The sequence below is a fragment of the Oncorhynchus mykiss genome, chromosome 7 (genome assembly GCF_057628025.1).
Source record: "Oncorhynchus mykiss isolate SJ-2025 chromosome 7, ASM5762802v1, whole genome shotgun sequence".
In the NCBI taxonomy this organism is placed as follows: domain Eukaryota; kingdom Metazoa; phylum Chordata; class Actinopteri; order Salmoniformes; family Salmonidae; genus Oncorhynchus; species Oncorhynchus mykiss.
In genome coordinates, this window is record NC_143028.1 from 39,210,050 (window position 1) to 39,233,634 (window position 23,585).

Genomic DNA, 23,585 nt, shown 5'->3' on the forward strand with positions numbered 1-23,585 from the left:
ACATTTATTCAGCGTGAGCAAGGGAACCATGCCTGTAAAGCCTGTTATGCACCTGCATAAGGTAAATCTGAATCCAACTACTGAGAAGGAAAGGCGTGTGTAGGAAAGGCATACATTTCTTAAGTCTGAATCGGGTCCGATACACACTTGCTCCCTGAACATGAATTTTAACTTGCAGCACCGCCCACTGGATGTAATATGAATTTCAAGATAATTAATTCTGATCACAAGTAATAAGCATTAAGAAAGAAGTCCATTGAATTTCACTCACTTAATATAAATCAATCAACTTTATTCATTAACACAGTATAAACAACCAACAACAGCAAAAAACAGAACTTCACATGGAGTAAATGGATGGTAGTACTGGTAAATCCCAAAGTGTGTAGGCCTACAGGAGAACACCTGTTTGAGACAGAAGCACAGACATAAAAGTGGTTTGACTTGTATGGCTACAGATACACAAACCTGCTATCTCTTTGTATGGTCTCAAGCCATTCAGTCAGTTAGCAAATGGACAGAAAAGAAGGGCAAATACAGTCATGCTGAACGACATTTAGCTACTGTATGAAACATTTGTGTTATTACATAAAAACCAGGTTAATCAGCTCTTTAGAAAGGTTTTTATTTGATATAAATGATCTGAAGTGTACAAAAAAGTATATTAGACATTTCTCGATGCATGATTCTGAGTCAGACCCATTAGTCTGCCTAAACTTCCCCTCGAAAGTACTACAAACTACCTGCACTTTTAACTTTTTCACTGGATTACAAGCTACATATGTATGGGACTGTATTGTACTGTACTGTACCAGTATCACATGGCATCAGAAGACTATGGGAAAGGAAAACTTGTCAGCAGCATTTATCTTTTAGTAGGGGAGCAGTCAGTGGACCTACTAAAATGTCCCAGGCTTTCCACCTTACCTTTAAGCCATGCTGAACAGCACGACACTGTTGAAACACACTTCTCCTTCATAAAGAGCTTTTCCAGGTCAGGTCACATGGTCAGAAAACCCCCTGGCCCTAACTATAATATACGACAAGGACAAGGAGATTTTCCCGACCACATAACCTGACCAGGAAAAAAACTCCTGGCCCTAAGAATGACTGTAGGATTATACACGGGATGGTAATAACCTGTCTATTAATGCAGAGTGTAGCTACACATCATACAGCAGCTGCATAACAACATACATCTATGTTTATAATAGTTGTTGATAGATAAGTTAAGGCTCTTTAAGGACCTGAGGATTTTGAAGATATGATGAGGCACACACAAGGCAAAGAATAGAATAGCTTTAGAGTTGACACACGGCTAATGTAACTGAGAGGATGATGAGCGGATTAGACAGACAGCCAGCGCAATTAAATGGCCAAGGCCAGAGCAACCTATGGAGGATGGGACTCCAAACCAGCAAGGGACAATAAAGTCCCTCTCATCCTTTAACATATTTTGTCACATTTCTATCAAGTCTCATTTTTCATCAGGCAATGTTTTATGGAGTAATAAAAAAATAGTTATAAAGCAATATACTCAACATATCAGTCTAGATGGTGGTAAAAATGCATAAATTTCTAAGAAGACTGAACTATGGTTTTTGTTGACATGAAACCACAGTAACAGGTAGTTTTCTTTGACCAAAAAATGCAATTCACCTCAGACGACAAAAGCGCTCTTTCCAACAAACTGAAAACTTATCAAATTCTAAAACTGTCAGATCTGTATGTAGGTACGCACCATGCACTGAACTCACCTCGACCTTGCCTTTTATAAAAAGCCCAGACCAATTATGAATTGGTTTCAAAAGAAATCTATAAAAGCTAGACATGTCATACAAAAGATGCATATAAGACATTTTTCTTTTTTTTTAATGAAAGCTGCTTTGGTAACAACAGAGTCAAGACATCGGTCGATTTCCTGTTCTCGCCGGTGGACGGGGTGCTGAAGCGAGGCCCTTTCTCTCCCTCTCATCTCAGTGACTTTGTTTTCCAACGTTGCTCATCCTCCTGCCTCTAAAATCTAAATGAACGGATCTAGTTACACCAGACTGGGTGGTTGGTGTTCCTGTTCCGTTGTCAAGTTGCCTCCACATCAGATGTTCGCTGATAGCGGTTTGTCATAACGATGTCCGCGCTGTGAAAGACAGTGCTATTGTACTGAGGGCTGATAAAGTAGAGACCTTGGTCGCCGAGCCAATTGCATTGGGACCTGAAAAACATGAAAAGGAATGGGCTTTGATAGTCTGTCTGTTTATACGGAAAATGACAAGCAGCCTGGTTGGCAATTCATTGTTGAAGGCTTTTGTGCTATTAAATGCTTTGATGATCAAACCTTGGGCATATTTACACGCAATTCTGAATACATAAAGTAATTTAGTCCGGGATTAAATCCTGGCACTATTCATTTTTATAGGTAATCCTTACTCTATCTGTTCCTTTTGAAGACATGACTAGGGCAAGAAAAACTCCAGTCTGTAGTCAAGACAATAAAGCAGTACTGGCAATAGCTATAGCAACGCCATTGAGATCAATGAAGTATGAGGAAGCAGTCCACTAGAGACTGACCTGGTATTCTGGGGATTGTGATCTGTCTGCTACTGCTCCCCTCTCCTCCCTCCCCAAATGGTTTGATCTGGATGAAGTACTCCTCATCCATAGGCAGGGAAAGCTCCACCGACGTTGTGTTGGTTTCCATGACACTCGGACGGCTATGTCGGTTACGCTTGTAGAGCACCTAGGGATGGACCACACAGTTAGAAGGTCACCCGGGAGAAACCATGACAATGGCCACTATTTCTAACTAAATCCATGCAGTCAGTGCTTCCTTACTTTGTAGCCTGTGACCTCTGACTCGTTCTCCAGGGCTTTGACCTGCTCCCAGTTCAGGATTATCTTGGAATTCAATGTGTTCCACATGACCTTCGCCGGGGGCTGGCTGGGCGCTGAGGGACACAAATACATGAGGATGAGGATCACATGATCTCCAATAAGTCAATGGAAACAACCGCTCGAACCAAAAGCAGGGGTAGACGCTTACGTGGTTTCTTGGTGGTGACATTGACAGTAACACTAGGAAGCCCTGCCCCGGCCGTGTTGTATGCTCTCACTGTGACGTAGTACGTGTTGCTTCCTCTCACCCCTCGGATAATGGCTGATGTCTGGTTGCCTACCGTTCTCTGCACACTGGCTGCCTCCTCCTTCTCTCTCTTCTCCCAGTACCTCAACTGAGACCAGATAGAAAGAGGATAACCAGGGACATTAATGCAGACACTAATTTGTGAGAACATTGTAAAAAACTGTTTTTTGGTAGACACTGTCCACGAACTGTAAACTAGAACTGCAGTGAATTGGTATAAAAACAGCATTTCATTGTATGGTGTCACCTCATATATTCTCGTCTTTCCATGGGTAAGGTGCCTTGGTTCTGGTTACTTAGCTCTTGAAGTGAGGGAGTGTTTAAATGGCGTGGTCAAAGAGAAATCACAATGTGTAAAATGTCCCAGCTGTCAAGTTGAATGATAACAGATTTTCTTTGTCGCCTGAGTGTCTAGGCTGAAATAGCTGGCACGGTTGACAGCACAAATATAATTTGTCTTCCCTCACAGGAACCGTTTGCTCAGGCCCCACTTCCCTGTTTACTTTAAATGGTCAACAATTCATAATTCCAGTACTTTATGGATCCCATGGATGAAAATATAATTTTTTTCCAATATTGAATGTCAATAGTGAGCTGACTAAGGATTGGAATCAACTAACTGAGCTCAAAGCCACAGTCTTTTAGCCTACAGTACAGTGTGGATTATAGGCTAAACATTCTGTCCCCTGGTACATTGCATCACTAGACTGTTAGACTAATCAGTGTAGTTAGTAACAGCACTTAGCACAGCAACAAGAGAAACACAACTCAACAGACAGGGGACCTGGCTGGACCATTACACATAACAACCTATTACATCTGAGATGCCCAATGTGCATGAGCTAGCAACACTCATCAATAATAGAACGGAACAAGATCGTACAGCATTAGTTGCTACACACATGCACACACACATGCACATGCTCACAACTACACACACAGACACACGCATGCCTTTACTCATGCAAGAACACTTTGACACACAAATAGGTAGAGGGAAACTGGAAAAAAAACGTGACTAACCTCATAGCCTAGGACTCTTCTCTTGCTGGTGTTCCAAGGCAGGGCTTTCCATGAAACCTCAATCTCAGACGCAGACAGACTCTTGGCTCGGATCCTGGTGGGCGCTCTGCCAGGCTCTGGGTGAAATGTAAAAATAATTTGAATGAGTTTAAAAGTAGTGGCAGGCTTTGATGACTCTTAAAGTGGGTCCATCTCTTTCATCAGAAGTACAGAGAGAACCAAAACCAGCAGCTGTGGGAACCAACCATCTGCAGATAGGAGAGCATGGGCAACAAGATCACTGTATTGACCGGGAATAAACTATCCAGAGACGCCTCTCCATTGGCTTTTAAACGCTATGTGTGAACTGAGGCCCGGGAAGCACTGCCGCTCCTCTGGTATGACTTAATTCTTTACCAACCTTCCTCTGCAGAGTAGATGGTGATGACGGGTCCGAAAGGGCCTTCCCCCTCGTTGTTGTACACTCCAACCTTCACTTGGAAGGGGGAGAAGGGTTGGATGCTATCGTTCTTGAAGACATATTTGGAGGCTTCCGATGAGGGCACTGCGGCCTGCATCCAGCCTGTGGCGCCGTACGGTCTGAAGGCTACCACATAGCCAAACCCTCCCCCGTTCTGCAGCTCCTCGGGAACAGGCTAGAAGAAAACATACACATACACGCACACACATACACACACACATTGAAACTGGTGCACAAGTAGTGAATACCCACGTCCATCAATAATAAAGCGCCCTCAGCATGATACCACCACCTAGCTATTGTTAAGACTGAAGGCACATCATATTTCATATATTTATGGGGACTGACTTTTATTGTTTTAAGTCAACACTCCCCAAAGATGCATGGTTATATAAAGGGAATTCTATTTTATAATAGTTGGGAACAGTGGAGGCTCCTCAGAGGAGGAAGGGGAGGACCATCCTCCTCAGTGAATTTCATAAAAATGTAAATAGTGAAACATTAAAAAAGTTAACCTCTTTAAATAAAACTATACTAAATATATTCATGTCACCAAATAAATGATTAATACACACTGTTTGGCAATGAAGGTCTACAGTACCCTCAGCAGCACTCTGTAGGTTAGCACCATGGTGTTTCCGGAGAACAGCTCGTTTCCGTCCTCCTCTGGGTACATTGACTTCAATACAATACCTAGGAGGCTTGTGGTTCTCACCCCCTTCCATAGACTTACACAGTAATTATGACTACTTCCAGACGACATCCACCAACCTATCAGAGCTCTTGCAGCATGAACTGACACGCTGTCCACCCAATCAAAGGATCAGAGTAATGAATCTAGTACTGAAAGCTACAGCTAGCTAGCACTGCATAAAATGCGGTGAGTAGTTGACTCAAAGAGAGGGAAGGACAGTAATTGAATAGTTTTGAACAAATTAATTTATTCAAAAATAAAGGAGAAGCAAGCGAGAGAGAGAGATATATTTTGTTGTATTGTTTTTTCACTTTCACTTACTTAGCTAGAGAATGCAGCTAGCTAGTTTAGCCTACTCAAACACCCGGCTTAAACAGAGAGGGATGCTATGTTAGCTGAAACTCTTCCAAGTCAAGGTAAGCTTTTGGTTGTATTAATTTATTGCCACTGGGGCCCACCGGTGTAACTGCTAAACTTCTTGCTGCTGACTGTACACTGTACTGCATGTTCTAGTTAGTTCTAGTAGCTATGCTGACTATGATGTTTATATGGTGACAATGATGTAGGCGTGTATAGCAATTAGCTATTTTTCGCCTGGTCACAGAATGCTGATGTGTTGTACACTGAAGTCCACAAGCGAAGGGAAAAGGAGAGGAGGAGAGGAGAGTGCGTAGATACGAGAAGGAATACTATGATCAAAGGGATCATTCATGCTGTTTGTATGTGGCTGCTATGAAAGTGAACTGTGTTTGAGTGTGATTAGGGGTGTATTCATTCCACTGATTCTATTGAAAACCATTTCTTAAACAGAAACAATTGGAATGAATCAGTGATAAACAGACCTGAATTTGTTCACATGAAACTCTTGTTTGCAACTGTTGGACTAATGATTAAACCCTATATCAGATAGATGCAGGCAATAGATTTGATTGCTCAAAGTTTCTCTTGACCTACATTGCAGACTTTCATTCATAGGCTAGGTTGTAGCTAGTAACCTCATGATGGGGTATAGGGAAAGTGTTGGTATCATGTAGCCTAAAGTAGCCTAAACCTATCGATGTTATATTGAGTTGGGTGAATGGAATATGAATGACAGTCATCCAATATGCTGTAATAGAAATAAGAAAATTAATCGTCCTCCCTCATCTTCAATGGCACCGACCGCCACTGCTTTGGAAAAGTAGTATGTAGTCAGATACTGTAGCTTACATTTTCACATCATTGTGTAGCTAGCTACACATTTAAATAATTTAGTCCATTGTACTTCTCGTCTGAAGTAACTTCAATCAAGGCTGTATTGAAACTTTGTTAAGGCAAAGTTAGACTGTAATTGAACTCATTAACATTCAATAGTCAATCAGCAAAACTTTCACAGCAGTGGATGATTTTCAAGCAGGGCTAATCACATGTTTTCTCAATCGCGTACAAAACATTTTTGAATCTGTGTTGAAACCGCAATGACCAAATGCTCAAACACATTTACAGAATTTCCGATCATTTTCTTGCCTTAGTACCTGACTTGCATGTCTTAGCCCACCTTTTGTAAAACACTAAACATAATTGTAATCAGTGAATACACAATCAGTAAATACTTCTGCACAACATTCTAAATCACCCCATCAGTGTCATACCATGTACATTACAATATAGGGTAAGATCTAGGCCAGGGAAGGCAATTTTGATGGGGGTGGGGGCCACCAGAAAATGGAACTCGTCATGATGGGCCACAGTGGCACATTGGTCTGCCTCCCTCGTTACATCTGAGAAATTGTTTTTTATTTAAAAGTTGCAATCACCTGTAATTCTGCACATTTTGCCATGGAGAGTAGAGAAAATGTTGCCGTTTTAAAGCAAGTTCGCTGCAATTCTATACGGTTTGCCATGGGGTGGAGAGAAGATTTAGCCATTTTATAACTAATTTTGTGCAATTCTGCACAGTTTGCCATGGGGTACAGAGAAAAATGTGCAGTTTTACAGCTAATTTACTGCAATTCTAAACATTTTGCCATAGGGTGGAGACAAATGTTTGCAGTTTTTAATATGATGACTGATGATCAATGGGCCCCACCCTGGTCGGTAATTCGAACATGCTTACTACAAGTTTAGATAGCTGGCCGCTAGACTAATCTACCAATCTAACACGGGCTAGTTTGTTGACTGTTGATGCACACCAAATGTTTCCATTGCACCTTGTGTAGTATTCTATTATTCTAACTCTCAACAATAAGTTGAGTCCCTGACTGAGATCTTATATTTTTTTTACAATATTGCGGACATGCAGAGATCCAGAGAATGAAGTTGTGTTACTTCTAAGTAACTTCGGGTTCCTCTTAAGTCATCTCCACCATTGTATTCCATTGTATTCCCCTTTACGTGTTTCTGTTGTGGATTGTGTTTCTGTGCACCGATGGAAAGTTTACAAAACTATGAACAAACCAGTCTATGTATTGAATACATGGAATTGTATTGTGTTGATTCCGATGAACGCAGCCGGCACTCAATGTACTTTTAATTTTTTTTTTTTTTTTACCAGGAATAACATTTGATTTGATGTCTATGAAATTGTTTGATGAAATATGCATACGTGGAGAGTAATTGCCCATAATTCTGCACTTTTGGATAGTTGTACTTCCAATTTTGATCATCAATATCTAGTGACTGCAAAGAAAATGGATTGATCTCCTGGGGTTTTTAAAAGACCAACTAACTTTCTGTTTTGTCTGCTTGACTTCAAGACATAAGTAAGGCGACATCAATCTTTTTGCAGGGCATTCATGTCCTTTTGATGAACGCATTTACAATTCTGACCGTATCATTTAGTTTTGATGAATGTATTTATGTTTTGAGAAGGCAACTACATTAGTGAAAAAGCATGTACTGTTTTGCAAAAGGCCACAGAGTGCTGTGGCTTTTGAACTTTGTTTTGAAAATCGGCAACATTGTTTAAAAAATGAAGAAAAAAAAAAGCTTGTACGGGATTGAGAAGAACTGTAAGACTGAAAAAGATAGGGAAGCACAATCTTTGAAAAAGTTGCTTGTGACTGTGTGAAGAATCATTCGGTTTAATTAGCTTATTAAAACCTCAAAGGCATTTTTCTCTACCCCGGGGAGACACCAGCAGTTATTGCCTCTCTGTTCTTAAAAATGAAATGCCATACAATAAGCCTGGCTGCTGTTATTAATGAAACAACGGCCCGGCTCCTTAGAGAATAATGACTTCTGGCTTTCCCTCCATGGGTGAGGGAGTATTGGAGTGAGAGGCTTGCTTACCTCCCAAGTGATCACTAATTCTGAGCGACTGCCTCCACCTCCGCTTACATTAGCTGGTGTGACCTTCGGAGCTGGGGGAACAGAGGGTAATCGTAATCCTGCTCAACTCAGTCGACCCCAGCCATCAAAGATAACACGATAACAACACATTCGGATTAGATTCTTTGACTTTGAAATAGCTTTTTCCCACCATACCAGACAAACTAATGGCAAGAAGATGCGCATAAGAAAAACTGAAAACATGCAGAATTGAAGGGATTCAATGAATACCGTACATACATGTTTCCTTAGTCCTTGCTTGTTTGGATGGTTTGCTGGGCTCCCCGGTCCCAATGGCATTGCTTGCCAGGACTCTGAACTCATATTCCACCCAGGGGCTCAGGTCTATTACTGTAGCTGTCAGGCGGCGGCCCCCCACCATCTCAGGAACTGGCACAAAACAAAACAGCCCCCTCCCCTCAGAATGAAGCAGGTAGCAGGAGAGTGTCCTCTAGGCTGACAGGCCCACTGAGCACACTCCACAGGTGCAGGGGGCTAATTACACAGAAGGACACATGGTGTACTCACTCACACACACACGCACAAGACAAAACACACACCTTAAGGGTGGACCTCACTCAGTGTTCCTGTTTGGTCAGGTTTTTCCTGGCCGTAAAAGGCATGGCCAGGAAAAACTCCGGGCACTAGTGATGTTGCCTTGTACAGTGACACACACTTAAAGATGCAGTATCAATATATATATGTTAAATATGTATTTTTTCCCCAAACTAACAGGCTCCTCCCCAAAATAATTGGAACAGCACCAAACATGCAGAACTACAGCCTGCTCTAGAACCGCCATCCAAACTTCCGTATGGGGCTCCTTTCTATGCTATCAAACAGCACCATTCACTAAGTCAGACCTCTGGAAATGGATCCACATTTCAACAACACCTGCTGTCAAGTAAATCTGCAGTGAACCCTGTCACTGAACAATCGGGTGCCATTTGGAATTGAAGTAAAATCACTCATAGGCCCATACTCTCACACGGAAAAGAGAAAATGGAGATCAGACCCCTATATAACGCTTTGATGAGGCAATAGCTGGTTGAAGAGCCTACCTGTGGTGACAGCCTGCCAGCCCAGGGAGAATGGTGTCCTGGCCTGGATGGTGTATGTTGTAACTGGACTGTGATTATCAGGCCCGGGCCTCCAGGAGAGAGAGGCTGTGGTGTCACTGATTTCTTCTACATGGATGCTGGTGGGCGGGCCTGGGGGACCTGCAGATACGATGCACAGCCAGGCAGGAAGGGAGATAGAGGGAGGGAGACAGAGAGAGGAAGAGACAGTGAGAGAGAGAGAGAAAGAGAGAGAGAAAGAAGTATAAAAAAGGCAGAGCAGAGCAGTGGTGTCCTTATCACTATCTGCCTTCAGCACTAGGAGTACAGCTGGTGAAATCAGTTTGGTGTGAAACCTCAGGGAGCTTTTCTGTCTAATTAGATTAAAAGAGAGAGAGATACGTCTCTATCTGACCATCTTTTCAACTGATCTCACAGAGTACAATGCCTTCACATCTTAATTAGAGGCATGTCCAGGATGATGGAGAATAAACACAGACAACTAACTAGCATCCATCTCATTCAGTCTTAAAGACACAGATGGGACCCCTTCAAATCTGCACAGCTAACTTAAATAATGCTTTGTTGTTGCCATGGATAACTGACCCAATCAAGTGAGTGGGTGGGATAGTTCCCTATCAAATTACATTTTCTATTACCATTATTTTTCAATGACCTTTCAAGGACATGAGAATGACTTTCCAACATAGGATCAGTTCTGTGGGGTGTACAAGGTTTTCAAGATCGACAAATGCCTACTACAAAGGTAAACCATGTTGAATTTGTGAAAGTGTTAACATCGCATGATACTTTATCATGCTAAATGAGCATGTATTACATTATTATTAAATAACAACAAATGGTAGTCAAAATCAAGGTATCTTTCATGAAATATTGCTTGTAGACAGAGAGAACTACCTCTGACCACCAGGTCTGCTGCGATGGAGATGCTGTCCACCTTGGTCTGCACTGCACAGGTGTACTTCCCTGCGTGTCTCAGCTGGATGTTCCGAATCATGATGTCCCCAGCGGAATGCTGCTAACATGCAACACACACACATGAACATGCACACACACACACACACACGGACGGATGGACACGCGCAGACACACGCGCACGCACACACACACATACACAAGCACAACGATTAATATACTGTAGTAACATTTTACCAACGTGTAATTCAAATAAATTAAATATGATGATTTGAGCAGAAATAATAATATGTGAGCAGAAATTGTATATTTTTAAAAAAACTATTCAGGGTCTTTGTATGCCTATTATTGTATTATAATGCTAGGATTTTAACTGTGATCTGTTTCCATGTTTTAAAAGGGTCATCGGCATACCTGTACATATGAGACGGGCAGAGCACTTACGTTTCATTATAATTATTACACAAATGTATTCATACACATGCTGATTTTAGCTGTGGAAGAGTGGCCTCATTATTTCAATGATCAAGCAAAGCTTAAAGGTAAAGTTCTCCAGTTCTTTCCATTCCATTTCCAATTGCAGTTCCCACTTTCACACCATCATTGAATCAGCCCAGTACTGAGTGGAATCAGGACCAGTCATAAATTGGATGTGGCAAAAGCTCAATTGAATGTGGCAAAAACAGCATATGTAACTCCAGGTGGTGTCATTTATCATGTGAAAGGAAAACTATTACGATTCCAATAATGAACTACATGACAACCTGACCAGAGAGTGTAATGTACATGCCCCTACTCATCACTTCTGGAACAATTGATTATCATCACTCTTTCTTCAGACAGGGGAGATGAAAAAGTAGCTTTTAAGTGTTTTGTAGTTAACGTAAAGTGTAAATGAAAGAGGAAACCGATGCAAAACAGGGCATACGATCTGAGCTTTGAGCTTGGTAGGTTTTAAGGAAGGATGGGGAATATGTAAATGTGATTTTTAAAATAAACTATGTGCAGCACATTTTCACCACACATAAATACACATGCTCCAAACATTCTCTGCACTGCGGATACCCTGCTTAATATGACCTCACTTATATTAAAGGAAGGGAACCACGGTGTCGATGTTGCAATGTATCACCAGCTCCACCCCTTGACCTCTCTCAATGTAATTTCTGAAGGGGTTGAAAAATCAATGTCTCTTTAATGACATATCTTCGTGAGAGAGCAGTGGCATAAATAAAATATAAGCAATCTGCAACACGGCGTAGTAAAGACGTGTGTTTCTTCCTATTCATTATGCATTGCAGTGCCCCTGACAAGCATGGTGTAAAAGCGTGGTAATACGGCACCATTTCTCAGACATGACACTTTGATTATAAATGGGAGGCTTGATGGCCCCGGGAGGGAATCGGGAGGGAATATTTGGAGGCTTATGCACTTACACCTCCCACTTTTTCAAAGTATCCGCCGTGGTTGCCAAAGTGGATCAGCTGCTCGTTGAAGAACCAGGTGAACTTGAGCTCTAGAGACGGGTCATGAGTCACCTGACACGGCAGCACGATGCTCTCTCCTACAGTCACGTCCAGGGTGGACGGTGGCGTGGTTATAATGGTCGGCTCTGGAAAACAGCACACATGCACCACTGTTAGTGTGAAGGAAGTCGCTACAAAACGCATACTAAAAGCAACCATTATGTTATGCAGTGATCCCAAGCTTGAAATACTGTAAAAGGTTATTCCAATTGTTGTGCAAAATTCTAATATCTTCTTATGCTTTTCAAATGCAGAATTCAACAAATAAATGGACGCGGGGAAGTAAAAGCACACGAACCCAGAACAAAAACTAGTGTGATTACCAGAATTAATGAGATTCAGCCAGCCAGAGGGTACAGTGTGGGAACTGCGAAGGCTTGTCTACCTGTACCTAGAGAATGTGCTCCAACTGTCACTGTCAGCTCAGCCTTCAGTCGGTAGGTACCCTAATGCCCACATCTGCAGTCTGCAAGACCCCCTGACTTCTGCAGCCACTCAAAGAAAATAAACACGTGCAGGGCTCCCCTCACTACACATTCGCTATTCAAGTCTCTGCATGTATGTGGTGTGTTGCTGTTGTTTCACTGAGGAATTAGACAGACAGTGTTCCTTGTCTCCAGTGTGAGTGTGAGCAGAGACAAGAAAGATAGCTACAGGAGCACGAGAGCGGAATGATGAGAGGAATAAGGAGCCCCTTTGTTCTGATGCTGTACGGTGCTTGTCTCCCTCTTGGGGGTGCTGTGAGTACTCGGTTGAAATATCCACTCTGAGCGCCAACTAAATTAACCATGGCAAATGATCCCTGGACAGGCAGCCATAGATTCCTGTAAAAAGTGCCGGCAGTGCAGTCTTCATCCAGAGCAAATTCGATACCTGCATTGCAGTGTTGGGGTCAATTCTGAATTGAGTTGCGACTTGGTCTTTAATTCCAATTAATTAATTCCAATTCATTCCAAAGCTGTCATCAATGCAAAGGGTGGCTACTTGAAGAATGTCAAATATAAAATACATTTAGATTTGTTTAGCACTTTTTTGGTTACTAAATGATTCCATATGTGTTGATGTCTTCACTATTATTCTACAATGTAGAAAATATTAAAAATAAAGAAAAATCCAAACTTTTGACTGGTACTGCACATCACTATGAATGTTTATTCAAAATAGTTTTAAATAATTACAGTTGTCGGGAAGCATTATAAGATTATTTTGTATGTTAATAACTCATAATTCACTTACAGTGCCTTGCGAAAGTATTCGGCCCCCTTGAACTTTGCGACCTTTTGACACATTTCAGGCTTCAAACATTAAGATATAAAACTGTATTTTTTTGTGAAGAATCAACAACAAGTGGGACACAATCATGAAGTGGAACGACATTTATTGGATGTTTCAAACTTTTTTAACAAATCAAAAACTGAAAAATTGGGCGTGCAAAATTATTCAGCCCCTTTACTTTCAGTGCAGCAAACTCTCTCCAGAAGTTCAGTGAGGATCTCTGAATGATCCAATGTTGACCTAAATGACTAATGATGATAAATACAATCCACCTGTGTGTAATCAAGTCTCCGTATAAATGCACCTGCACTGTGATAGTCTCAGAGGTCCGTTAAAAGCGCAGAGAGCTTTTATGGGCAACTATTAGCCAGCTAACATTAGCCTACAACATCTAGCTACATATTGAACTTCCATCCTCTCAGGCCAGAGGCACAATGTATGAACTTAGGGTTGGATCAGGTCGCCATTATAATCATTGGCCAGTACGGAGAATTAAGTAAAACCACAATTCCAAATCTCTATCTCCATCCATGGCTAATTTAGACAACGGAAGACAACAACACATTGAGATGCAACAACTCAAGTTTTTTTCTGTCAATGACGTTTGGCTTTTGATATGATTGGTGTGAAGCCAAATCCAAACTCATTGCTTATTGTTCTATGATATTTTTATCAAGGGAGAATGCTCACTGGCTTCCCTTGTATTCAATGATATGTGCGGCAACAATGTCATACTCTTGTCGACCAGACAGCGTCAGATAGATGGGCTACACATACAGAGACAGAGGGGCAATGTTTCACTCGCTCGGACGCTTTCACCAGTGAGATACAGTCAGCCTCTTGCAAATTGAATGGAAATTATGAAACAGAGAGACGAAAGATACATTATTTTATGCTTTTTTCTTGGTCAATTTTTTGGGGGGAAGCCTGGCTTCCCTTGGCATCCATGAAAACACGACACTGATTTTGTTAAACATACAATGAGAGGGTGTCATATAGGCTCAGCCCTATTCCAGGGAAGATAAAATGGGGAGCTATATAGTGACACAGTCAGACACAATGGGTCACATGAGCGCAACTATTCAAGTGTCTGGTTCTGGGTCTGGATTTCTATTTGCAGAGAGAACACGTTTATTAAATGTCCATCAATGCCAATAGGGTTGAAAGGGAGAAAAAGCTACACCTCCTCTTTCCCCTGACAGATCGCTTGTGAGAACATGGCCATAGGAGCTTTGGGTTTGACTGTCTAATTCTTGACAAAATGCCAATTGTAACAGTTTGCTGATCAGATTTTTTTTGTTTTACTCCTCTCAGTGTGGTATCTTTTATAACATAATTGTCACACATTTACACACCTAATGACATGTGAATGTCAAGACAGAGTGCTGACAAAATTCAGGTGAAATATCCAATGCTAACTGACATGGCAACCTAAATGCTAATGTGACAGTCATTTAAAAAACCTGGTGGACAGATATATGGCCATGCATAGTCAGCTCTAAGCTCTGAGGCTGACCCGAGCCAATCATTCACTGTAAAGACGATACTGGGAAAATGTCTCTTATTACTCCACTCCATCATCATTTGCGACAGATTGTATGGATAACCCTGCTTGGTTACACAACCTCAGCAGAGCTCTCCAGCGTCATTTGATTGATATCTATCTTGTATAATGCCTTGTTACCTACTGTGGCTATAAGAGCGAGGAGCGCACCCCTCTCACTAAGCAAAGTCAATCAGAGACAAGATGGTAAAGCTTGCAACCACCCCGACAGGTAGATCCAACTACACTCCAGGGACTGCTGGGAGGGTGAACAGCAGAAAAACTGGAGAGACATGAAATTGCATAGTAATATCATTAAAGTGGGAAGTCAATGACGGGAAAGAGAGAGAGATAGAAGGAGCTGGGCTGGGCTGACTGTTTAAGGTGTGAATTAATGTGAGCTCCATCCTCTCCCGTCCGTGTCTCACGGCTGACACTCCTCACTCGGCCACAGCCTCTGCTCAGCCTCTGCTCATCCCACAAACAGCCGGTCATTCGTGAATAATGCTCTCACAGGCTATGTAGCTAGTGCTACTGAGGCAGAGATGCCCCATCGACCACTGTGGAGACTTCCCTCCAAGTTTATTGGCCTTGGGAGGGGGAAGGTGGGGGTGTAAATGTGTACTCCTCTCTGGTGTACATATTCTTAAGGCCCTCTACTCAAGGGTGGCTATGTGCAGTTGACTAATGTATTAGGTGTATTCCAGAGTCACATGGTTGTGACAGAGTTTTCACAGATTGTTGCCACTGCTGCAAAAAAAGCTGCTCTTTTCAAAATATATATATTTTTGCCCAGATGCGTTTTTAAATTAATAACCGTTGACTCAATGACTGGAAGTCTATGGGAACAGCTAGCATTTCATTGCGCTAACGCTAATAGCAATGCACCCTGTAACTAACTTCTTATAGGGTATCTGCGAGAAATAAATAGTTCAAACCCAATCTTAATTTCCCAGCCTTTTAGATCAAGGAAACACCAAGAAAGCCCTTTACCAATGCAGAGCAAACAAATGATTCTATAGCCATTCAACATGGATTCTTAACATTTTCCTCAAGAGACAAAAATGATTCTCTCAAGGACAAACCTCAATGGAGCATTGGTGGTTGGTGAGCAAACGTTGTGCAAATAAAGAGACATATTCTAGTGAGCTGCTCTCAACACTCTATTCATCCTGTCTATAACAGTACATCTGTAGCTACTGTATCTGCGGATAAGTTATGCGGCTGTATTTCTCTCCTCTCTTTTTTCACACTTTTAAAAAGTAGTCTCAGAGCATCAAAATGGTATATCATACACTGTAGCCGGAGGAAACACGGGAAAGTTATGCTGCTTTGAAAGTTAATAAACATGTTATGCCACTAAAGGCCAATTCACACCCTACGGAGATGGAAAATTCGGAGCGTAGCGCAGTATAGCAACGTGTGAGGACAGACGCCGGAAGACGAGAAGCAAGTACAGGGAGTGAACATTTAATAAATAACCGGCATGAAACAAACAAGAACAGCGTCTGAACAGGGGAAACATAACGACAATAATGCTGACACGGGGATCAAACCGAGGAACAGACAGATATAGGACAGGCAATCAACAAAGTAATGGAGTCCAGGTGAGCCCAAAGAAGCGCTGGTGCGTGTAACGATGGTGACAGGTGTGCGTATTGATTGGCCGCCTGGCGCCCCATTCCTGCACCCCATGACATTTTGAACGCAAAATATAATTCATTGCGTAGCCATGGGGCAGTGTTATGTAGGCTATGAAGCTGTATATTACCACCAACTCGCTCGGTTCCTTGTTCTGATCTATATATACTGTATAGGCCATGAATCAGGTAGCCTATTTTGCATTGATAACCAAATGTAATGTCAGTAACTGTTCACACAGTAAACCAAACAACATTGTATCCTTATTAGAATCCCCCCAAAATAAAGTAGTGATAATAACGTGATTCTAGGCTATTTTGAAATTGTAAAAACAGTTGCTAGCTGGGAGTGAATACATTCAAGCAGCATATCAAACTGGGATAATATTGTAGGTTAAAATGGCAAGTATAAGAATATTTGCCAGGGCATATTTTTTTTATTATCAACCCGATTATTTCACAATGAAATATGCAAAGCTAAAAGGATAGCTAGCTTGCAGGCTATGCTTAGCCAACTAACGTAAACTCACCCCATTCTGTACAAATGTGCTCAACCGCAACATTCAAACGAGGATACAAAGAAAACGAATGGGACTGTAGCGACTGTGTTGACTTCAAAATCAGGGGTGTGAACTAGGTTTCTATTCAAGCGTTGATCGACATGGTAATGGCTCTATAGTATTGGAGGAAAGTTGAAAAAACGGACCCTCCGTTACATCTAGACGTGTCATGTCGTAACGTACAGCACGCATAAAGCAACCATTTCTGTCTTACAGTCTCTCTCCACCAGGTGTAGCACTTATTTCATCCTTTAGAAACAAGAAATGGACAGTGACGGGGTAAGGGGGGATACCTATTCATTTTTTTGCGACATCATTGCATGCGATCATCATTCACCGCCCTTAAAACCCAATTCAAATTCGACACAAACCTTCAAATAAGTATGTAATGACACATTATATAAACTCTTTATAGTGTTTTATTTACATTTTAGAGGCAATAAGGTGATAAGTTGGACAGATCGCGTGAAAAAAAGCAAATTTCCCACACGACATCTCTCCTTCTCACTATCACACATTAGTTTCGCTTCCCCACCCGCCATTTTTTAAAACATCCGACGGGGCTCATTGCCTGCTTGAATCATGCTGAAACGGGCAGCGTTTAGGTCATGCCATTTATTTTGTTGGAAAGGGGAGAAATTGTGCTTTACAATGGTATTGACATTACAGTTGATCTGGAAGTATTACGTTTTTGAGGCGCTAAAATACGGGCAATTGTACGGACCAAGGCGACGTACGAGTTTACGTGAGTTTACTATAGCTAGCAAGGGGAAAACTCTTGAAGACAACAAGAGAACTTTACTCTTCTTTTGCTTTCAACACAAATTAGAAGACAACAAGAAAACCTCTGTCGCCCCCTTGGGAATGTTATTTGGGAGTCTGGATCAGCCAAAAGGTGTGCGTTGCTCCAAAAATCCAACTCCACCCAAGTGCACGTGTGTGTGTGAGTAGATCTAAGCATGTGAAGCATGTAGACAGCTTGGAGACTGTAAGTACTGTATGAGAAAAATGCTCTTGAATGATTTTGCCGAGATTCACACTCGCTTTTTAGGGGGTAGATCAGCTTTAATACTGCAGATAGATTGTGACTTCTATCAACGTAATTGTCTGCATCATTTCCAATCCACCATATATACATTTTTTTTGTTACATGTATGACATTATTATTCATATCCCAGAACCGTTTACCTTACTAGTTAGAGCCTAATGTTAGCTAGCTAACATTGAACCTGGTTGGTTAGCTCCCAGAAGATTCATGCATGGTAGTAATGACATGATTTGGCACTATGTTCATTGATGTTCAACTAGCTAACATTAGCTGGCGGACTCGTTAGCTAATGTTACGTGACGTGTGTGATCTTTACCTAGCTAGCTACATGTCTTAAGCTAAAGTGTACTGTTAGCTGGCTAAAGTTAGCTGGTTGGCTCCCTAGGTGATATTATTATTCGTATCCCAGAGCAATTTGCTTTGCTAGTTAGAGCCTAATGTTAGCTAGCTAACATTGTATATGGTTGGTTAGCTCCCAGCAGATTCATGCAGGGCAGTAACAACATGATTTGGCACTACGTTCATTGTTGTTTAACTAGCTAACGTTAGCTGGCTGGATCGCTTGCTAACGTTATGTGACGTGTGTGATCTTACACGTTGTTTATCTAGCTAGGTTCCTTGTTCACCTAGCTAGTTACATGTCTTAGCAAAAGTGTGCAACACCCGTTGAATATGGTCAGTGTCAGTAAACATCGGCAAAAAAAGCGTAATGAAATTGTTGCCAGCAGAGGTGGCTAGATACCAAAACATTGAAAGGACATTTTCTCAAAAGTGAGTTTACAAATGTGTCAACTTTCAAAGCAGAATTACTTTCCCATTGTTCCTCAAAAATGCAGCGTATGATATACCATTTTGTAGCTCTGAGCCTCTACTTTTATCCAATGTAAAAAACACCATTAACATTTTTGCGGCACATTTGTGGAATTTATTTCCTTCTTAATGTGTTTGAGCCAATCAGTTGTGTTGTGACAAGGTACAGTAGGGGTGGTATACAGAAGATAGCCCTATTTGGTAAAAGACCGCCCATATTATGGCAGGAACAGCTCAAATAAGCAAAGAGAAACGGCAGTCCATTATTACTTTAAGACATGAAGGTCAGTCAATACAGAAAATGTCAAGTACTTTTAAAGTTTCTTCAAGTACAGTTGCAAAAACCATCAAGCGCTATACCATCAAGCGCTCTCATGAGGACCGCCACAGGAAAGGAAGTCCCAGAGTTACTTCTGCAGAAGATAAGTTCAGTAGAGTTACCAGCCTCCAACCAAATAAATGCTTCACAGAGTTCAAGTAACAGACACATCTCAACATCAACTGTTCAGAGGCGACTGCGTGAATCAGGCCTTCATGGTCAAATTTCTGCAAAGAAACCTCTACTAAAGGGCACCAATAATAAGAAGAGACTTGCTTGGGCCAAGAAACACGAGCAATGGACAATATAATGCAGCACATGGCATTCATTTTTCACGTGTAAATAGCAATTTTCAAAAGTGCTCAAAGCATGTCATTCCATGAGCCAGCATTTATTTTTCAAATCAATGAGCCCAATCAGTCCTCCAAAAAACAAAATCCTAAACAGCTAAAAAGTCCTTAGTTTTGGGGTTATGCTCAGGTAAAACAATTAGGCTAATCTACAGTATACTTCCATATTTCCAAGTCTTATTCTTAAAGATCAAGAGGTATAACATTTATTGCAATAACTGGAATTCTGATAGACTTTGGTTTTTAATGTAAAGATATAATTAAATCATATTATTATATGTAGTAGAAAGCGATGGGTTAGAAGAAGCCTACATAACTAACCCATAAAGTAAAATGTAACATCCATACATGGCCAGCTATGTAAACTTTAACATTGATTTATCCTGCAATAGATGTCGTTCAATTGGTAACATATATTTTTGTCTTCTTCTAATGCCTTAAGGGGAAAGTAATTTAAAAGTAACGAAATCTAATCAGATTACATTACTGAGTTTGGATAATCCAAAAGTTACATTACTGATTACAATTTTGGTTACAAAGTAACTGTAACAGATTACATGTATAAAGTAACCTACCCAACCCTGCATATGGGCAGTACCGAAGCAAGTGATCTAATGATTCTGTAACTTTGTAGCAAAATCTGCAGAGCTGGGATGGTTGTATCCCCCATACATATAACATTCTATTTATTGCAAAAATGTGTATGTAATTTAAATTGAAAAACAACGGTTTGTGTATCAGTTCATAAACCATGTGCCGTTGAAAATCTCCCAACTATTTTGCAACCTGTATGGTGCAGCTGTCAATTTTTTATCTTTAAATTAAACTGGTATACTTTTTTATTTATCACAATTATCTTCAGACAATTTTGATCTTTAATTCAGGACCGACAGACAAGTTCCTTACATTCTCCCCTTTCCACTTTTGCCTCCTCCATTTTTGCATTAATGCTGCAATCAGTTGGTTGTAATTTTGCATAGAGCAGACATTTCAATATATTTTTGTTAACTAGATGTGTGACAACTCCACTAGAGCTATTTATTATATAATTTAAAAATATTATACTGTTTTATAAAAAATGAAAATATTGGTATTTTATCAATTAGTATATTTGAGTTTAAACAAGATTTTTTTCTAATATTTGTTCAGTCTTTTCTGTCGGATTAACTATAATTGCAATCAGCTTTCTATTGCTTGTTTTAAAAAATGTGATATTTTGGAGATTATTTCCTTTTCAAATAACCCGAAAATGAGAGGTTGTATTCTGAATGAAGGGAAAAAGGCCATTCTTGAACACGGGGTGAGCCATTCTTACTAATCTGCTAGAGAACCAGTTCGTATTTAACTGAATCCTTTAGTGAGAGGTCCAATGCTTTAATATTTTATCATTTCTGCCCCGAGAATTCATATTCATTATATAAATAGGCCCGTTTAATTTTGTCTGGCTGCCGTTCCAAATAAAGTGGAATATTGAGAACTATTCTTTCTTTACGCCTATTCAACATTGTTCACACCCTCTTAAGCCTTATCCTCACCCCACCCAAACATATAAATGCATGTGAGTCGACGTGGCATTGTACTCCAGAATGTAGTCTGTCTACTTAAACTTTTCCCGAGCGAGCTTTGTCAGTAGCGCCAGCTAAATTCAGGGCAGCAATGTTTCTGAGAGCTCTAGCAACGCTTTTGCAGTTGTCTATAGCTTATACAGTGCCATCGGAAAGTATTCAGACCCCTTGACTTTTTCCACATTCTATTACGTTACAGCCTTATTATAAAATGGATTAAATAAAATAAAAATCCTTATCAATCTACACACAAAAACCAATAATGAACAAGCGGAAACCATTTTTATGACATTTTTGCAAATGTATTAAAAATAAAAAACAGAAATACCTTCAGACCCTTTGCTATATGACTTGAACTTGAGCTCAGGTGCATCCTGTTTCCATTGATCATCCTTATGATATTTCTACAACTTGATTGGAGCTGTGGTAAATTAAATTGATTGGACATGATTTGGAGAGGCACACACCAGTCTATATTAGGTCCCACAGTTGACAGTGCATGTCAGAGCAAAAACCAAGCCATGAGGTCGAAGGAATTGTCCGCAGAGCTCCGAGACAGCATTGTGTCGAGGCACAGATCTGGGGAAGGGTACCAAAAAATGTCTGCAGCATTGAAGGTCCCCAAGAACACAGTGGCATCCATCATTCTTAAATGGAAGAAGTTTGGCACCACCAAGACTCTTCCTAGAGCTGGCCGCCCGGCCAAACTGAGCAATCGGGGGAGAAAGGCCTTGGTCAGCCTTGACCAAGAACTCGATGGTCACTCTGACAGAGCTCTAGAATTCCTCTGTGGAGATGGGAGAACCTTCCAGAAGGACAACCATCTCTGCAGCACTCCACCAATCAGGCCTTTATGGTAGGGTGGCAGACGGAAGCAACTTCTCAGTAAAAGGTACATGACAGCCCGCTTGGAGTTTGCCAAAAGACACCAAAAGACTCTCAGATCCTGAGAAACAAGATTCTCTGCTCTGATAAAACCAAGATTGAACTCTTTGGCCTGAATGCCAAGCGTCACATCTGGAGGAAACCTGACACCATTCCTACGGTGATGCATGGTGAAAGCAGCATCATGCTGTGGGGATGTTTTTTAGAGGCAGGGACAGGGAGACTAGTCAGGATTGAGGCAAAGATGAAGTGAGAGACACTTGATGAAAACCTGCTCCAGAGCACTCCGGACCTCAGACTGGGGCAAAAGTTCACCTTCCAACAGGGCAACAACCCTAAGCACACAGCCAAGACAACGCGGGAGTGGCTTCGAGACAAGTCTTTGAATGTCCTTGAGTTGCCCAGCCAGAGCCCAGAATTTAACCCGATCGAACATCTCTGGGGAGACCTGAAAATAGCTCATCCAACCTGACATGGCTTGAGAGGATCTGCAGAGAAGAATGAGGGAAAATCCCCAAATACAGGTATGCCAGGCTTGTAGCGTCATACCCAAGACGACTCGAGGCTGTAATCGCTGCCAAAGGTGCTTAAACAAAGTATTGAGTAAAGGGTCTAAATACTTATGTAAATGTAAAATTTCAGGGTTTAAAAAAGGTGCACAATTTCTAAAAACCTGTTTTTGCTTTGTCATTATGTGTAGATTGATGTGTAGATTAAAAAATAAAAAATAAAAAATAGAATAAGGCTGAAACCTAACAAAATGTGGAAAAAGCCAAGGGTCTGAATACTTTCCTTAGGCACTGTATCTTTCCAGAAATTGGCAGTAGCAAAGATTCTCTCTATAGACAGGAGTCTGTGACATGACAGACCAATCAGGACTCATCATTTGAAATGTCCAACCACTCTATTATCTCTGCCAGTCATGACTAACTAGGATGGGCCCAGTCTTCTACCTATAATGGCTCAGTGCTTTCTTTTTGGCTAAACTGGGTGATAATTTAACATACAGGTAGCTGGCCCCGCCACAGACAGCTATATCATTCTGCTAATACAGGACTAGAAAAGCCCAGTGCACTATTTCTGTGAAAAAATAATGTACATTTTTTGGCAGAATTCAGCAGCACCCTCAGTACCCCTAATTCCCATGGCTATGATTCAATCTGTTCAGGAGTAAAAATGTGCTTAAGAAGTCACATAATAGGTTGCATGGACTCACTCCATGTGCAATAATAGTGTTTAACATGATTTTTGAATGACTACCTCATCTCTGTAGCCCACACAGAAAATTATCTGTAAGGTCCCTCAGTTGAGCAGTGCATTTCAAACACAGATTCAACCACAAAGACCAGGGAGGTTTTCCAATGCCTCGCAAAGAAGGGCACCTGTTGGTAGATGGCAAAACAAATATATAGAATATCCCTTTGAGCATGGTGAAGTTATTAATT

General features: G+C 41.1%; 1 protein-coding gene across 3 annotated transcripts in view; it reads right to left on the minus strand.

Moving 5' to 3' along the window:
- Positions 1 to 271: 271 nt before the first annotated feature.
- Positions 272 to 23,585, minus strand: part of cntn4 (contactin 4) — a 174,540-nt gene continuing 151,226 nt past the window's right edge. For 2 of the 3 annotated variants that reach the window (XM_021609437.3, XM_021609440.3), the window contains 11 exons: positions 12,056 to 12,231; positions 10,602 to 10,722; positions 9,687 to 9,845; positions 8,866 to 9,015; positions 8,587 to 8,657; positions 4,563 to 4,797; positions 4,163 to 4,278; positions 3,041 to 3,227; positions 2,833 to 2,945; positions 2,569 to 2,737; positions 272 to 2,212 (listed from right to left, as the gene is read on the minus strand). In XM_021609437.3, coding sequence (XP_021465112.1) covers positions 2,121 to 2,212; positions 2,569 to 2,737; positions 2,833 to 2,945; positions 3,041 to 3,227; positions 4,163 to 4,278; positions 4,563 to 4,797; positions 8,587 to 8,657; positions 8,866 to 9,015; positions 9,687 to 9,845; positions 10,602 to 10,722; positions 12,056 to 12,231 — 1,589 coding nt within the window. In that variant the 3' untranslated portion in view covers positions 272 to 2,120. The remainder of the gene's footprint in view (positions 2,213 to 2,568; positions 2,738 to 2,832; positions 2,946 to 3,040; positions 3,228 to 4,162; positions 4,279 to 4,562; positions 4,798 to 8,586; positions 8,658 to 8,865; positions 9,016 to 9,686; positions 9,846 to 10,601; positions 10,723 to 12,055; positions 12,232 to 23,585) is intronic. The other variant, XM_090240932.1, reaches the window with a different exon arrangement.